Raw genomic sequence first — 19,176 nt, forward strand, 5'->3', positions numbered from 1 at the left:
TTCCACAACCTGTTATTAATCTTGCGTATAACTCTTATCTGGTCTGCAAGTTGCAATTTAATAGTATTAAAACTACTCGTTAGAACATAACATTTTATTAATTAAAGTACAAACAATAGGATATTTGAGCCACATCCCGTTAAGAAGCGAGGGACGACTAGCCCCAGCACCAGCAGCTCGACTAGTACTCTCCTTTCATCTAAGTACACTACAGTAATACTGGCTAGATTACACACTCATACGTATCACTTAACATCATTTATTGAAATCGAAATCGGCTTTGGTGTAGGTACGTACTATTTACATTACTACATTGTCATATTATTATAATATGTTACAAGCCATATAATATTGTAGTCAGCTGCCTCCTGGCAGCGGTGACTGGCGCGCCGACGCCGGTCGGACGACGGCCAGTCGAGTGCTCACTGCTGCTCACGACGCGGAGCGTACGGCGGAATAGTACGTGGGTAGCTTCGGTCAACCTCGGCTTTTACGCGAGTGACGATTTACTACAATAGCTCCGTGACCCTACACCGCAACCCATCCGTACGCGGCGCTTGCGAGCGGCATCACGTCAGGATATGTCATCAAACTACTTCTGCAAAATCGTACAAGAATCAGCCTTACAATGCTTTTGGACTTTTGGGTGAAGTGCCCGTGCCCCGGGGACCCGTGGTATGTGGTCTTCACTAGCAACATGCTCTCTTCGACCAAATGTGTCCGAGCCTCGCCCGCGGTATAACCCAGGAGCAGTAGGATGAGCGATTGCGCAATATTGCAACCAGAAACAAGGTTACTTAGGATCAAAATCTTAACTAAGTAACTGCCTTCACTATACGCAAATATATGTATACATCTAACTCTAATCAGCATTATTTTATGACCGTTAAAAAAAACGAAACTTGGCACATTAGGCACTCTCTTCATAGCGTGGAACGGTACTGGCACATCATGTGGTTCAGTACAATGAGGCGCTCCAACGAGCAGTCAAACACCGTCACGAACTCTGCGGGCGTGCCGCTACGTGTCCGTCTCGGCTTCGGGCGAGCACGGCTTGGTGTTCTGCCCCCCGTGGAGAGGGGAGCTCTCCGCCTTATTAACGGAGACATCCTCGAGTGGGGTGGGGAGGAGGCGCGGGGGCGGCAGGGCTAACTTTAGTTTGTGCCAGAACCAGGGGTCGGTCCAGAGCAGGTAGGTGTTGATCCTAATGTAGGAGCGCAGCTCGGCGTCGAGAGGCAAGCGGTGCGGCGGCTCGAGGAACAGCAGCACGAGGCGCGGTATGATGTCACGCAGCGCGGCCGCGTGTGCCTGGCGGAACTCTTGGCGCGCCCACTTGGAGCGCAGAAAGTGCCGGGAGACTACGATGAGGGTGCGGCGCGACGCTTGCACCGAGGCCGCGATCTGCACGTGGATCCACTCGCCCGGCGGCCAGTCGCGGTAGTGCAGGCACAGCCGGTACCCGTGCCCCACCTCAAGCCGCTTCACGAGCTCTTCCACCACCGCCTCGTCCTCGTGCGCGTACGACACGAACGCATCGAACCGACGCCCGTCGTCCGGCTCCGGCCGCCGTGGCAACCAGCCCAGTCGCAGCAGCAGCACCTTGATTCTCAGCCGCATCTCGGGTCGCATCACGCAGCCGGCTGTAACTGCGACCATCACTGCCAACAAAGCCAGCGCGCTGATCAATGACGTGGCGACGACCAATGCTGAACTACACTCGCTGGGATCCCCATTCTGTGCTTCCTTAAGAGAAGTCCCGTCGTCGCACGTTGCTTGCTCCATGTCGCGCACATGAGGTCCTAGCTTCGTCACCAAGTCGTACCCGTAACATGTGCAGTCCAGCGAATTGTTGGCGATCCACAGAGGGACAGTTGATAACTTCGAAGCAGTCGGGCCGTCCAATCTATGCAGAGAGTTGTTTCTCAGGTCCAACTCCTGTCAAAAGGAAATACTGATTTATCAGAGTTCATCGTTACATGTACTTGGAGCCGCAGCTTTCATTACTCCGAAATCGGATCCCGTTAAATTAACATTTGGAGTCGACCAATACTCACCAATATCGTGTCGGGCAGATCCTGAAGCCGAACGGTCTGGATGTGGTTGTGGGCGAGCATTAAGCGCCACACGGGAGCCTCTTTGAACTTCAGACGCGATGGCATTTCGTCCAGACCCGCGCCCTCACATGACGCGGTCGCCACCACACCAAGCGAGAGGTCAAGGCGTACGGAGCAGGTGCAGCCTTCCTGGTCCTCACACAGGCTCGATTCCGCACACTCCAGAGATTCCCGTTCCAACGCGTCCGCTAGTGAACCACGCTCCTCCTCCCTACACAGGAGCTCTACGGAATCTTGTGCTTGAGTGCTGAGGTCCCCGAACGCCAGTGCCGTCCAGTAGTCCGAGCAGTCGCACGGTAAAGTTGCTCTCAATATTATCTTGACCTAAACATAACAATAAAATTATTGCAAGTGAATGATTGCCCGGCGCCAACTTCCTATACTGATGTGCACAAAACCAAGCGTGGGACTGACCGATGCAGACGCCAGGTCGGCAATCACAGACTTGTAGTTCCCCGCGTCGACGGTGAGCTCGGTGACGGGCGTGCCGTTGAAGTTCACGGTCAGCTCTTTGGATCCAGAGTGCTCGTAGTGGAAATCCAGGTACTGTAACAATTGAATAGTGTACTGTTACAGTGGAGAACCGAGCGAGCGACCTTCAGCCGTAGTACCAGGATGGACACTCACCGACAGGGAGGTGATGTTTGTGTAGGAGAGATCGAGAAGACGGAGTTGCTTCATGGAGGTTCGCCAGTCGCTGCACACGTGAGACACACCCGTGTGACCCAGTCTGAGCTCTTCCAACTCCGTCAGCGCTTTTAGCGGGGAAGTGCCTGCGAGGGAGGAGACTAAGCGTCAGAGCTCTATTAGAAGCTGAGTGTAGTCGTGAATTAAAGGAGATAAAAAAAGACGGTAAATACACTCACCAGAGACGATGAACGCATCAGAACCACCGGAGCAGAGATCAAGTAGAGGCGGATTGTGGGAAAGATTGAGATCCTGTAGGGAGACTAGCGAGCCCAGAGTCCCCACAGCCGCCGCCTGCAGCTTGTTGTTGGATAGATTGAGTTCTTTCAGGTTCCGTAAGTTCGAAAATAAGCCACTGTAATTGGATTTTGATTATCTATACTAATATTATAAAGAGGAAAGATTTGTTTGTTTGTTTGTATTGAATAGGCTCCGAAACTACTGAACCGATTTGAAAAATTCTTTCACTGTTTGGAAGCTACACTATTCCCGAGTGACATAGGCTATAATATTTTTAAAAAAAAATTAGGGTTAAATTAATAAATTAAAACTCCTATAATGTAACCCAAGGTGTAAAAAAATTACCTATAATATTCTTTACATCGGGTGCCCTGCGAAAACTATTGATGATAGAATAAAATAATGTACTACGACTTTGTAGAACCCATTATTATCTACAAAAAGTGTCTTGACAGCATATGTCTAACTATTATAGTTATGCCGCAATAAGTGTTCTTTTGAAAATTTTGTTAAAGACCTGAGCGGAGCCGGAACGCTACTTTATAATAATTGGATAAACAAGTTTGCAAGTACCAATATCGTCGGCACGTCCAGTTTTAATCCAATAGATTTTTTACAAAAAATAAATACATAATATAAAACTATTGATTATTGAATATTGATTGAAAATTTTGTTTCATTAAAATGATTCTAACATTGAAATATAATTTCTTGTTATAAATAATGTACCTTGGTAATGTTTGTAGTTTGTTGTGGGATAAATCAATGATCCGCAGATTTCTATTCTCCTTAAAGAGATCAACAGGTAATGTGTCAATCTGGCAGGAAGTGAGACCTAGATCTTCGAGATTTTCTGCGCCGTCCAGCAGACCGGGAGTCACAGACTTCTGACGAGCGAAGCTCATTCGAAACTCGCGCAACTTTTTACAGTGCGACAACCATCTATGGGGGGGAGCCGGCTCCTCGCCGACCCAGCCTCGCAGCTGCAGCAGCTCCACGTCGTCACACCGCGCGGAGAGGTCCGTCTCGTTCCAGTTCACGAGCACGAGACGTCGAATCGAGCGCGGCCTGGACGCCGCCGGAAACGACACCCTCCTCGCGTCTAGCACCACGCTCTCCAATGAGCCAGCCGTCAACGCGCTCACCGTCACTGATTCCTTTTCGTGCACCACGAGGGCTCGCAGCTGATCGAGACCGCTTAGATCTAATCGCGTCTCACCGACAAACCAAAGCTGGAGCGACTGCAACGTTGGCGGAAACTGTAGGGACGCCATCTGCACGCGGTTGAGCTGCAGCATACGCAAGTTGACGAGAGGCAGCAAAGCACCAGCCTCGACCCTGAGAGGCATGCCTCTGGTCCCTTCGAGGTCAAGTCGCAAGAGGTGCTCGAGGCCCCGCAGGTGCAGCGCGGAGAGCGAGCCGGGCGGCGTGTCCTTGAGGGACAGGCGCTCGAGGACGGAGATGTTGAGGGCTCTGAGAGCGTCCGCCAGCGAGTCGGCTCCGATGCTGCACCTTCGAAGCGTCACGTTGAGGACGCGCGCGCCGCCGTCGAACGATGGCATCCCCGCACCGCCCAGCGTCACGCCCTCGGGACACTCCAGCTCCACGTACTGAGCCTCCGAGAAGTTTATCACTAGGTTCTGACCTGAAAAATAATATATACGAAAAGTATTAGCACAAAAGGGTATACATACATAGCCCAACATAATTTACCACTAAACTTAATGGTAAACCAAGCCTGCCCGTGAGCGTCGGTGGCATCACAAATATGTTTAGGGAACACTTTGCGGTTAGTTCGCCATTGAGACCATCACAGTCAGGGTTTGTGGATGATTCTCAGGGGCGGATAGTTACTGCTAGGTTTACGGCTAACGAAGTTAGAAAAGTTATTAACTCCATGTCACGGGGTAAGTCTCCGGGTCATGACGAGCTGAGCATAGAACACCTTTTTTTTTATTGCCTTTGTAGGCAGACGAGCATACGGCCCACCTGATGGTGAGTGGTTACCGTCGCCCATGGACTTCAGCAATGCCAGGGGCAGAGCCAAGCCGCTGCCTACCGTACCTAAAGTATGCCGGTGTACACTTGCCTCGAGTCTTGGTTATGTTCTACAATTTATGTATGGGACACTTCTACTTGCCTGAGGAGATGTTGAAGACTGTGGTGGTGCCAATTGTGAAGAATAGGACCGGGGATATATGTGATAAAATCAATTACAGACCCATCTCGCTGGCAACTATCATAGCGCAAGTGCTTGACAGTTTGCTTAACATACAACTTGATAAATATCTTCAGATACATGATAACCAGTTTGGTTTTAAATCAGGAATGTCTACAGAAATAGCCGTATTGTGTTTGAAGCAAACTGTCAAGTACTATACTGATCGAAAAACTCCAAATTTTGCCTGTTTCCTCGATTTATCAAAGGCATTCGACCTGGTTTGTTATGACATCTTATGGCAAAAACTGAATAATACTAAAATGCCGAATGAACTAATACAGATATTCAAATATTGGTACGCCAACCAGTTGAACGTGGTACGATGGTCGGGTGTCTATTCGAGGCCATACAGGATGTACATATTGATGAAATATGTCTCAACAATATGAGTTATGCTGATGACATGGTGCTGGTGAGTGTATCGGTCTGTGGGCTTTCTAAGCTGCTTGGCATATGTGAAAGGTATGCTCTAAGTCACGGTCTGGTGTATAATACAAAGAAGAGTGAGTGTATGGTGTTTCAGGCCAGAGGCAGGTGTCTGGATAACATTCCCTCCGTCAAACTGAATGGTACGCCACTGCGCAGAGTAGACAAGTTTAATTACCTAGGACACTTTGTAACCTCTGACCTGAGGGACGATGCAGACATTGAGCGGGAGCGGAGAGCGCTGTCTGTAAGAGCTAATATGATCGCCCGCAGGTTCGCTCGATGTTCGCGGGATGTCAAAATTATTCTATTTAGAGCGTTTTGTACGTCCTTCTATACGTGCAGCCTGTGGGTGCTCTATAGTCAAAAGCAGTACAGCGCCTTACGCGTCCAATACAACAATGCGTTCAGGGTGTTGTTGGGGCTGCCTCGGTTCTGTATCGCGTCGGGAATGTTCGCCGAGGCACGAGTCGCTTGTTTCTTTACGACCATGCGGAAAAGGTGCACATCTCTGATTCGCCGGGTCCGGGTCAGCCCTAACAGCATCCTGAAGGCATTAACAGACCGTTATGACTGTCGGTACTTGAACCATTGTACCATGGTTCACTTGCGGACTAAATAATAATAATAATGGTTGGTTCGAAGTAAGTATCAGTTGAATGGAATATTCAACTGATAATTATTTTTAATAAATGTTTCTTTTTTATTTGATTGGTTTTGTTAATTTTAAGTATGTTTCAATGATACTATGTACACATATGGACTTGATGTTGTCTGAAATAAAATAAATCATTCATTCATTCATTCATAATCCTAATTTATATAATTGTAGTAGATAATCATATAGACATATCTTTCTAATGCACATCTATAGTTGGCCTCAAAGTGTTGGCACAAGCGACGACAAACCAGCTTTTAAAAGAGTACGGCTGCGGCTGCGCTTTTCGTTATGGTTCGCTTTGATACTTATATTTTTATTATTTTTTCTATACTAATAATATTATAAAGCTGAAGAGTTTGTTTATTTGAACGCGCTAATCTCAGGAACTACTGGTCCGATTAGAAAAATTCTTTCAGTGTTAGATAGCCCATTTATTGAAAGGCTATATAGGCTATAACATCGCGCTAAGATAAGAGCACCAATAAAGAATATTTCAAATTCGGGGTTTTTTCCCCTTTCCAGAGCTTCCGCTGCTTGTACTGCAGAAACGGTTAAAGTTTCGCTAAAATAATGTATGACAGAATTGTTCCCCTTTAAGAGATCTAAAAAAAGTCCGCGACAGCATATGTCTCTATGTTAAGGTTGGCTCACTATAACGTTTTTTATACGAACCAAATTTGTTCTAAAATAAAGCATTATTTGTGAAGGTGTTTTTATGAAGATGATATTAATCCCTATCCAAAAAAATACGTTATTCATTACAAGTATTTAATTTTAAAGAAATTAACCCACATTTGATTTTAATGATTATCTCGCTATGAGTATTTTAATGAGTATGAGAAGATATCGCATATACCTTAAATAACTCTTAACATTCTATTATTCAAAAATATTTTCACTTTCCACGTAAATGAAGTCGCGGGTAAAACTTAGCATTAAAGTAACTATCCCACGCGGACGAAGCCGCGGGCAAAAGATAGTGTAGAATACAATGGAAAGGAGAGAAAGAGATTTGCAAGACTTCTGTCATGATGAGGCAGCTTATAACGGCCATCTCTCTAGCCGCATCCTAAGGTCTCCGAACATTGCTCAGTAAAGGAAGTCGTACCATGTGAATAGCTTTCAGAAAAGTGTTTTGATGTGAAGTGAAATGTTGCCATGAAAGCCAACATGCAGTCATGTTGCTAGCCTTGTGCACTCACATTCACACACACACAACCTCAATCAAACACACAGACCGTTGTGTAGGTATCTCAACACATAAATCGGTAATTGGTTTATTTTGGGGATATCGAAATTAGTAGTAACTGGTAACTGCCTAAATCTTTACAAACTATTATGTAGCTGTATATTTTGATATAAACACGGCTGGTGCCCCTCCAGCACACCCTGAGATGCTAACGCTGAGATGTGCTGTTGTCGAAATTGCCTCCGGAGGCCATGGCCCATGCTTACAGCGAATGACGTGTGTATGTATGTATGTCGGCTAACTCTTCATACAACCAATGCTTCTTACGAAATTATATATGTCTGGCAAATTTATGACAACTCTTATATGTCCCCGCTGTATTCACGTGAAGCAATCACCGATATGAGCGATATGGCTAGAACCAAACAGCGTCACTTCCATATATTGTACCTAAGTTAATGCGTTAGGTATACGAATAGTGACGTGCGACCACTCAATTCGAACTAAAATATAAACTATTCAGGGCTCTTAATTACATGACCACAGTGACCAGCCAGAAGTACTAGTGCTAGGCTCGGATCTAATGTATAACGTTTATTTACGTAATTTTGAGCCAACCATGTTTCAGAGAATGTACCGTTAGTACCGAAGAGCTCGCTGATACTGATAACGAAATACAAACACAAATACACGCAGTTATACGAGTATTTACTTGTTTACTTATTAGTTTCAATGAAATCTTCCCGTTCTTAGTTATAAATTAGGTATATTAATTATATAAGCATCCCTGTATTTGTTTTAAACATCCATAATAAAGAAGTTCCTCTTTTATATGATTTTACACTGGCTGGTGTTAATAGGTTACAAGAAAAAAAAATCAATAACAATATAATGGCGAACAAGCAGTAAATACATTATAATGAACCTAAGTGTCGACTTGTCAGTGATTTTAATGGCATTTCGATGATTGTGGAGCGCTCGTCAGCGGCTCGTCATTGAGATCACAGGCCTCCTGCACCAACCTCAACAACGGAGAGATAGGAAAGCATTCTGCCGTCGTCGCACTGTATTCTTATACACTGAATTCCGACTATTTTACTTTTGATTATCAACTCTAGCGTTGACAGCGAGCACGAGCCGAGCCAGGAGTGTGTCGTAGAGGACAAGCAGAGCCACATGCGTTCACTTGTGCAGAGGCTACTACGTCTGTATTAGAGTACCTACGTGCGACGCGTGGCTGCACGCGTTTGAAATTTTATTGCACGTGCGTAAAAACATCGAAGAATTCCCCAGAGTCTGCGATTTGCATAATGTGAACACTAGGAACAAACATAGGCTTGCGTTGCCGGCGGCTCGAATTAAGAAAATAAGCAACTCTTTTAGGGGGCTGGGTGTACAACTTTTCAACAAGATCCCACTAAACGTTCAATTACTACCTGTTCATAGATTTAAGAAAACTGTCAAGGAACGATTGTGCAACAAGGCATATTATGAAGTTAAGGATTATTTACTAGATGGCACTACGTGGGAATGAGGCGCTCGCTCCTGGCCTTTTCATTTTTCATTATTATTATTTTTTTAATTGTATTTTTTGACTTGTTTTTTCTTTTATTGTAAATATTTTTATTTATTAAAAAAAAAAGAAAATATTTGAGAAAAAACAAAAAAAAAAGCCCGCTGAGTTTGTTTCGCCGGTTCTTCTCAGGACTGTGGCTTTTTTTGGAACCGGTGGTAGAGTTAACATTGTTATTTGTATTTTGACATTCAACAAGTGTGTCATACTGACATCTAAGTTGAAATAAATGATTTTGAATTTGAATTTGAATTTGAACGAGGGATGCGGCAGTCCACCGCCCTCTGCGCTCCTCCCTGCGCTTCTCCCTGGTCTCATTATCTGGTTTGTCGTTGAGCGTCAGAATGCGAACGTGAGTAACGTTAGACGAAGTCGTTTTTACGAGTTTCGTTTTGGCAGCCGGAGGTTGGTTTTTACGTGTGACGTCACACGGAGTTATTAAGCACGCAGCACATCAGCGCGGACGGAGGGGGTCGCTCACCGTGCACAGTGAAGAAGAACTCATCGTTGAGATGGTGTCCCGCGACGCAGTCCCCGGCCCGGCCGCACGCGGGCCGCGCTGCCTGCGCACCGGGACGCAGCCACCACGCACACAGCGCCATCAGCAGCAGGCGCATCCTCGCACTCAGCACCCACACCACCCACAGCACCCACAGCAGGCACAGGAAGTCGACACTACTATCGATGACGTTATCACTATTGTCGCGATTTTTGCATTATTTTTAAGCAAAAACAAGTTCTAAGAATGTTATAAGGAAAATGATTCGCGTGGCGGCACAAGTCTCCGCGGTGAGTCACGGACGCTCACTGGCTCCTCCGCCCTCCTCGAGCCCCTTCCCCCCCGTCCTCCTCGCCGCGACCGTTACTACAACACAGCCACGCTGCTGAGCGCTGGCAGCATAGATAATACACATACTGTGTACAATCAGACGTCGCCTGCCGTGGTCACGACTATCTCTAACTCAATGTAATTTTTAAAGTAATTTTTGAACTTGTATCTACGTCGCATGCGGTCACGGACCCCTAAATACACAGTTTCTACAATGTACACCGTCACTGCCACCGTCACTCACAGCTCACCGCTCGTCACTAGTCACACGAAGCGTTTGTACCCGACGGAGGGAAAGCGGGCCGGTGCCGCGGTGACGCGGTCAGCTGGGAAACCACACTGCTTTGTATAACGACACTACAAACAAGGTCGCTTGCGCAGTCGACGTGCGGCGCGGTACGGCAGCGGCGGGGGGGAATAAACTTTGGAAGTACTCATCATTACTAATGTACGCCTCCGACCGAGCGTCTGTGGACAGAATCAGCTATGGAACCACTCATTAATAAATGTGATAACAAAACAAGCGAGGGGCGGCGGGGTGCGGGCGGAGCGGCGCGTCAGGGGGCGGGGTCACGTTACGTCATCTCATTCGTTAGTATCTGGGTCACAAGTGCGCCCTGATGCGTGGTGGTGTGGTGGGGTGGTGGCTGCGCAGTGGGAACAAACAATGGGCACGGAGCTGGTCGCGCCGCGCATCCAGTCGTGCGCGGGCGATGCTCCGCGACATTATCCGCCAGCCAGCACGCAGGGCGACGATGATCCGATGGTTCTACAGTTTCTTAATCTTTACTGCCTTAACACGGCCGTCCGCCTGACGGGTAGTGGATATCGATCTCCGTGACATTTACATTGACATTTCAAGCTGCTGTGAAATTTAATATTACAAAGAACTTGGATAACAACTGACTTAAATATACACGTGTGACAAACAAAAAAAAACACCGAACAAAAACCGGTTTTATATAATCAATAAAATATAATAAACCACAACAATGGTTCTTATAAGAAATAAATCATTATTTTGTCCTTCTTTCCTCCTTCTATCGGTTTCTTTCATCTATACTATCTATACTTCTATACTAATAATATAAAGAGGAAAGATTTGTTTGTTTGTTTGTATTGAATAGGCTCCGAAACTTCTGAACCGGTTTGAAAAATTGTTTCACTGTTTGGAAGCTACACTATTCCCGAGTGACATAGGCTATAATCTTTTTTGAAAAAAATTAGGGATCCTTACTAAAACTCCAATAATGTAACCCAAGGTGTAAAAAAATTACCTCAAATATTCTTTACATCGCGTGCCCTGCGAAAACTATTGATGATAGAATAAAATAATGTATTACGACTTTGTAGAACACATTATTATTTAAAAAAAGTGTCGCGACAGCATATGTCTGACTATTATTGTTATGCCGCAATAAGTGTTATTTCATTTAAAAAAATAAAACAACATCAAATATCGTTGAAATTTTTGTTAAAGACCCGAGCGGAGCCGGAGCGGTCCGCTAGTTATTATTAAAGCAAAGAAGTCTATTTGTTGATGTTTCCTTGGAGGAAAAAATGTTCCGACCGATCCGCCACGTTGCGGCGCCGTCGGCTAACTCAGTGTGCCCGAATGCAGCAGCTGGCTGCTTCGGGAGCCGTCTCCTCACAGCCCGGACTCCGGTGGACGTCTCGTAAGCTCGTGAGGATGCTTTGCACCGTCCTGCTGTGAAGAAGTAATGTGTTCCCGTGTACAAAAGCGGGGCAGCTTTATAAATGATATTTGTGATCGAGTGGCGGCATTCACTTTTATGGTAATCGCTTCGGACCAGGTGAGCCGTGGGTTCGTTTATTGTATAATAAATATTAATAGTAGAAAGATGAGTTTACGTTTCCTGTGTAATGATATCACGAAATCGTCCACCCGGACCGCGGGGCGGCTACACTGGACCACTGTGCGTGAACAAAGCGCCTAGCATCGCCAAACGAACAGTCAACAGTCGAAGATTAGACGGTTGCTCTTCAAATATTTTCAGGGATAATGAATAAATAGAAACTGTAACCTCATATATTTAGTAAGATATATGTATAAGTCCCGCGGCATTAGGTTAACGGTAACCAATATAAACAAGTCGACTATTATAACTAACAAACGTTAGAAATAATAAGTGTAAATGTAAATAATAAATAACTGGAAACAAATCTCTCACTGTCGCGTCGGTCGTCCGGCCCCAAAGTAGGATTCGCTGTGTTACCGCTGGGTACCAAATACTGACATACTTACCTGATTAACTAATTTTTAATATTTACTTGTTACCACCATTAATTATACTGGCGGTTGGACTTCTTGTGGGTCTGCACGGGTAGGTACCACCACCCCGCCTATTTCTGCCGTGAAGCAGTAATGCGTTTCGGTTTGAAGGATGGGGCAGCCGTTGTAACTATACTGAGGCCTAAGAACTTATGTCTCAAGGTGGGTAGCGCATTTACATTGTAGATGCCTATTCATTTCACATTCACATTCACTCAATTCATGAGGTACCCATCGTTCAAGTTTTTTTACTTTCCCGATTTGCTTCAAGTGGATTAATACAGTTTTATCACTTACCCCGAAGCCTGCAGCTATCTCTGAAGTGTTTCGTGATGAATCCGCTTCCACAATAACCTTTAATTCTTCATTTTCCACTTTGGTCTCCGGCCGTCCACAGGATTGCTTCTGAAAGTCGAAATTTCAAGACAAGCAGCAAGCGAACTGGTTCATCACCCGAATGTTTGTCCGACGTGGGAATCCAACAGACGGGGCCGCTAACTACCGCTAAGTCAAACGATCTCCGTGTTAATATGTACGAGGAGCTAACATTATCAGTGCGTGGCGGTACTGCGGTAGCATCATACAACACCAGATATTTGACAGATGCCTGAATCTCACTAACGATACGATTTTATATATAAGTTCCGAACACAGCATTCGGAGCGTCGCGTCGCGGTGGTGCAGCGAGCAGGGTCGCCCGGCTGGTGGGAGGCGTCAAACCATAAGCCTCACATTTGAGTCGTAAATAAACAGAGTAAATGAAAGTATAGGTATCTGAATAAAGCTAATAATGACGTAATTTGTGTACAACAAAGGAAAAACATAATTGAACATATTCATAATTAACAATTAATTTTCATTAAAAATTATGATTAATAAAAAACCTAAGAAAAAACATTAGCATCGTATGGGTTTCAGGGCTCAATTAACCAGCGACGATGTGTCCGCGGTCTCAAGTGGAGGAGGAGTGCTCGATCGAACCCTCACACTCCACTGACTCGTAGTGGAGACGTCGCCGCGTCGTCGGGGAGCTCATTCGATTGAACTCACTAACTAGCTGCGATGCGAGGTTCAGGGTAGCTTTCAGAGTATCTTAGGTTCTCTACGGTGACAAAAGGCTTTCAAGAATTAGAGCCTGTTGGATAGACATTTAACTATATTTACAGGTTCCTACGCATCTGAAAGTAATGTCTTAGATAATTCTACCTGTCTATAAAAGGAGGAGAGCTTTATCTCAGCGCCATAAAAAGTTTCTTAAGCAAGTGTTAGGAGTTTGATTTCAAAATTATGTAGAGCTATAATATGCATCCTACCGACACTAAAACACGTTATTCACATAGCTCTGTCCAAGGCCTCGCGAGGAGCTGCGGCTGGAGGGGCAGGGCGCGGCGCCGGGGCAGCCCTGGGACACGGCCCCGTGGTACCAGCCGTGCCGCGTCTTCGTCGGTGTAAGCTCGGATCTGTTCCGCCTGCTCTGCCGAGCTCATGTGATCAAGATGTGAGGACCGAAGAGCACGCCGATGCTCAGTCCACTTTTATCGTCATGATAACCGCCTTATCGTTGCCGCCGCGCTGACTACTACCCGAATTCTGATCACGCAGGAGCAAGTCACCGTCATCGCCTTAGACATGTCCTTACGGATCCATCCGATCCAATAAGTCTTGCATTAGATACCTTCAGCTCTAACACTAGGAACACTAGGCTGAGGAACCCCGGTAACCGTACTCGTAGAACTCGACAAAGTGGTCAAGTCGAAACTGGAAAGGCTTCCGGGCCACTAGTAATCTTTCAATCATTAAAAAAACAAAAAACTCCACTTTTATACAAATTGAGACTTGGGCCAACTATTATTAGGCTTTTTTTTATTGCTTAGATGGATGGACGAACTCACAGCCCACCTGGTGTTAAGTGGTTACTGGAGCTCATAGACATCTACAACGTAAATGCGCCACCCACCTCGAGATATAAGTTCTAAGGTCTCAGTATAGTTACAACGGCTGCTCTACCCTTCAGACCGAAACGCAACTGCTTCACGGCAGAAATAGGCAGGGCGATGGTACCTACCCGCGCGGACTCACAAGAGGTCCTACCACCAGTAACTACGCAAATTATAATTTTGCGGGTTTGATTTTTATTACACGATGTTATTCCTTCACCGTGGAAGTCAATCGTGAACATTTGTTGAGTACGTATTTCATTAGAAAAATTGGTACCCGCCTTAGATTCGAACACCGGTGCATCGCTCAACACGAATGCACCGGACGTCTTATCCGTTAGGCCATGACGACTTCAGAGGTTTGACTATTATTAGGCTGGATAATAATAATGTTACGCGCTGGGGTTCGGGATAAATAAAAATTCTGCCGAAGTATAAATTAAAACTGTATTAACACTTAGAACATTTAAAGAGCACTTTAAGATTCTCAATTCGCTTCTTCCGCTTCGCTTCAGGTGATCCGTTCGCTGTTTGGCTTCGTGTAGCTCCGATTACTTAAGCTTCGTGCCGTATCTACAACGCCTTTATAGTCGACCACTAAGTCCCTAAATTTATCGAGAACATTCTGGGCAAGTCGAATAGCTTCGATGTGTGTTTCCGCTATCTGACACATAGATGGCGTTGTACTTCCCGAGCGTTTTCGACGTTACTAGTACTTTTGATATTCGTTTCGGCTATTCGGCGATAGATGGCGTTACTCTTGCCGGCGCAACAATAGTAGCATGATAATAGTAAATAATAACGTAAATTATATTAATTATTATTGTCAATAGTGGCGTTTGCGCCCATATGTACCTACGTAGATTAGCGAAGTACACTCGCACAATACAAATTGTTGCTACGTAGTGTTTTCCTGTACATACGAGATAAACGTGCTATACTCGTTATAAGCTTGACGTCCTATTGATTAACTAGATAACCTCCGTGACTGCGGCGGGCCCGTGGACACTTCCGAACTCCATTGATTGTTTGTCTCTTTACTTATATTTTCCCAAATGACAAATAGGTAGCGAATAGGTATATTACCTATTACTGATACATACATCACTTGGTAAGTATTTAGATCAATGATACCTATAATTAATACTTATTCCCAGCAGCCGGCAGTGCATCACGCGCGCGGTGCAAGAACTATTTGCAAACGCTGGAAATATAACATAAAATTGTTTTCCTGCCGTTCAAATATTTTAATATCGAATCATATTTATATTTATGAGCTCAGAATCTATTCCTCTTTCATATTATAACATTCAACTCGATGCAAGGAAAACATTTCAAAACTCATATCTATATTAATTTATTTATTTTTATTGCCCTTGTAGGCAGACGAGCTTACGGCCCACCTGATGGTGAGTGGTCACCGTCGCCCATGGACTTCAGCAATGCCAGGGGCAGAGCCAAGCCGCTGCCTACCGCTAAATAATTTAAAACACATATGTACATTTAAAATCCTATATTTCTGTAACACCTGTAGTCCATGTCACCCGGATTATATTAACGAATCGATTCAATCCTTCTCATTCATGATCAGGTAAAGAGAAAATATGAACAGCATTTCGTCTACGTGGTGCAGGAGATTCGGAAGATAATTGTTTTGGAGCAATGACAAAGGAAAGATCTTCCACCGAGCGGGAGATACAGCTCAGGATACCGACGCGACGGTCCGAACTTATCTTGAAAATGTCGTTAGCGAGATGCAGGCATCTGTCAAATATCTTGTGTTGTCTGACAGCTTCCGAGTGCCGGCATGTAGTCGTATGTATTAGGGAACCTGTGACAGTCTACACGAGGGGGCTAATGAATAATGAAGCAGAGAACACTGACAGCTCGTGTGGGTCGGCAGAACCGCTCGACGCCGATGGTCGGTTTTCGCATTTGTCGAAATCCCTCCCCAGACTGTCCATAGCCCACCACCAAAAGCAACTATGTGTTTAAATATATTATACCCCATGACACAGATCCAATGGAAACATCTTTTTTTTCTCCACCTTATTCCACTAGGTGTGGTCGGCACAGAAATTTTTCTCTTCCATTTTTCTTCTACCAGCCGTCATCTCAACACTCACTCCTCTCTCTCTCATATCGTCATTCACACACTCCATCCATGTCTTCTTCGGTCGACCTTTTCCCCCTCTACCTTGCACTACCATTTCCATACATCTCCTAGTCACTCTCATTCTCTCATTCTCTCTACGCATCACACGTCCATACCACGCTAACCGTCCGCTCTTTAATTTCTTGATTACCGGGGCTACTTTCACACTTCTTCTGATATACCATTATTTATTTTGTCCATTCATGTCACTCCACACATCCATCTCAACATTCGCATCTCTGCCGCATGCATTCCTCTCTCATGCTTGACTTTCGTCGCCCAACATTCAGATCCATAGAGCACGACCGGTCTAACGATCGTTTTGTAAATTTTTCCCTTGAGCTGAAGAGGCATTCTACGATCGCATGCTGTTGCAGAGATCTGTCGCCATTTCACCCAAACAGCGTTTATTCGGTTTGTTACAGTGGGAATGTTTCTAGTCTGAGGTTGAGTTGAACTTCACTGTGATTATGACGATTATACATATTATTGTTCATATGTAAACGAGTATAAACATACCTAGTCAGGTCATAAATTCTGTCACATGTTTAATGTAAAATAATTGAAACAAGTTTATTCATTATGTAACCATTCAAATACCAAAATGAACTTAACAAAACATAGATTCTTATGACACTAAAGTTTATTCAAAATGACCTCCGTGATTTTGAATACAGGCCTTCAATCTGCGCGGCCAGTCGTCTATCGCAGCACGAACGAGGTCCATGTCAATATCGGCGGCTGCCTTAATCAAGGAGGTCTTGAGTGACTCCAAATTGGGATGATGCTTTGAGCACGCCTTTTCCTCCAAGTGTTGCCATATCTTGTAATCTAACGGATTCAAATCTGGACCGGAGGAGGGCCAGTCTTCGTGCCGGATGAAGTCGATTTCACGCGCCGCCAGCCAGTCTTGTGTGCTCTTCGCTCTATGAGCTGGCGCCGAATCTTGTTGAAATACCCAGTGCCTGTTATTGAACATGGTATGAGAAACAGGTTCCACAAGGTTCGTCAGGACTGTATTTTGATACACAACTGCATTCGTTTTTACACCTTTCTCACCAAAATGTACCTCTGTTAAGCCCCAATAAGAAACTCCCAACCATACCATGAGCGAGGATGGAAAATGACCTCGTTGGACACGCGGAATACGGTTGCTCGCTTCTTCACTACTGTGTGCGTACACCTTATCATTTTGTTTGTTATGGTTCTCTTCTACGGTAATTTTTTTTTCATCCGAAAAAACAAATTCCCGATATTTTTTTCCCGCATACCGCTTCAACAAAGCGCGGCATCTCTTCAGTCTCAGGTCCATTAGACGAGCATTCAAACGATGTCCTGCTTTTCTTCGATATGCCCGAAGTCCTAAGTCTTCATTTAACACCCTTTTCACCGTGGTTTTGCTTAACCCCATCTGAAGGGCCAACAGTTTCTGCTTACGTTTGGGATTTCTTCGAATTCGCACCTTCACAGCTTTTATCACTGCTGGAGTCCTAACAGACCGAGGGCGACCACTTCTTGACCTGTCATCTACACTAGAGTCTTCATTGTATCGTTTGATGGTACGATAAACGAATCATTTGGTTATATTCAAATTTTTCAGTATGTTAAAAATTTGAATTGGCGCGTAACCGCAACGATGCAACGCAATAACTGCAACACGGTCTTCTTTAAGCGTCCACTCCATATTTAAAAACTAGCGACCCGCCCTCGCTTCGCTTCGGAAACATTAAAACACATTGAAACAAAAAAAAAAAAAAAAAATATTTTAAAAGTAGCCTATGTTCATCAGGGACAATGTCGGCTTCTAATGGAAAAAGAATTTTTCAAATCGGTCCAGTAGTTTCGGAGCCTATTCGAAACAAACAAACAAACAAACAAATCTTTCCTCTTTATAATATTAGTATAGATATAGATATAGATGAGTAAAATTCTAAAAGTATACATTTTTATTTTCATGAACAATTCGAAATTCGAATTCAATAAACTTTTTTGTGGCCAGCATTCTAAAAGAAAAGTTTTTACTGTGTGACAATACTTATGACCTGACTAGTGATTAAATAATTTACGAACCCAGAGGACTCTGCAGGCCGAAGATCATTTGTAGGAAACCTACCCATAATAGAGCCGTCATTCAACTTTCAAAATACATCTCTGAGCACGTTCAAGTTTTTTAAAGTGTTTTGGAAGACCCGCCCCATGCTACTATGCAGTACCTACTGAATGACTGAATGACAGAGTGCTAGTGCATGCGAGATATCATATAGATATACGAGTGTGAGTACGTTCTTGTCAGTAACATGACGAAGACTTTTAAAAATGTAAGTTAGTTTGCGTAATCTGGACGACAGAACGTCAATATGGAAAAGAAAGAATAATAGGTAATCCTGTCCTGGCAAGGGAGGGGTAACAGCAGGCAGTTTGTCCAAGAGCGTTGCAGGAGTGGGCTATAAGCGAAAAAGGCGAAGATGATATTTTGCCAAGAGTAGTCAGGGCAAAAGTGTCTAGTTTTGTTAACGTTCAGGGTCAGTAGATTTTGAGACAGCCAGCCAGTTCCGGAGTTTAGTGAAGGGAGTTTCTAGTTCGAATTAAAACAACTATCTTGTCCAAGTGTTGGTTTAATACTACTTTATTATTACAAATTACATGACTTATAATATATGTACTACACTACATTAGGAGACATTGAGTAAAACTAAATGCTCACTCCCAGAAACTACCCTGAAATACGAGAGCAGTATCGTCGGCATAGACCCGTTTGTGATATTTAGCTGACACGGATCATTTATTTAGATTAAAGATAGGGTAGGGCCAAGAATATTGCCCTGTGACACTCCATATGCTATGACTCCTG

At 44.6% G+C, this 19,176-nt stretch overlaps 2 protein-coding genes across 3 annotated transcripts; one reads left to right on the forward strand and one right to left on the reverse strand.

Annotated features, from left to right (window-relative positions):
• Positions 1–79: 79 nt before the first annotated feature.
• Positions 80–10,486, reverse strand: LOC114250319 (protein toll). Of its 2 annotated transcripts, none has more exons than XM_028184140.2 (7): positions 9,593–10,486; positions 3,771–4,686; positions 2,981–3,156; positions 2,742–2,887; positions 2,529–2,660; positions 2,055–2,438; positions 80–1,935 (listed from the first exon to the last, which is right to left on the reverse strand). In XM_028184140.2, the coding sequence occupies exons 1-7, from the start codon at positions 9,726–9,728 to the stop codon at positions 1,021–1,023; spliced, it is 2,805 nt and encodes a 934-aa protein (XP_028039941.2). In that variant the 5' UTR covers positions 9,729–10,486; the 3' UTR covers positions 80–1,020. The 2 variants fall into 2 exon arrangements, with proteins under 2 accessions (XP_028039941.2, XP_028039939.2); XM_028184138.2 differs by having other exon boundaries at positions 2,742–2,902; positions 9,593–9,956.
• Positions 5,774–6,323, forward strand: LOC149499524 (uncharacterized). The gene has a single exon (XM_089739750.1). The coding sequence runs from the start codon at positions 5,774–5,776 to the stop codon at positions 6,308–6,310; it is 537 nt and encodes a 178-aa protein (XP_089595876.1). The 3' UTR covers positions 6,311–6,323.
• Positions 10,487–19,176: the final 8,690 nt, after the last annotated feature.

The sequence above is a fragment of the Bombyx mandarina genome, chromosome A1 (assembly GCF_030267445.1).
Source record: "Bombyx mandarina strain Sakado chromosome A1, ASM3026744v2".
Classification (NCBI taxonomy): domain Eukaryota; kingdom Metazoa; phylum Arthropoda; class Insecta; order Lepidoptera; family Bombycidae; genus Bombyx; species Bombyx mandarina.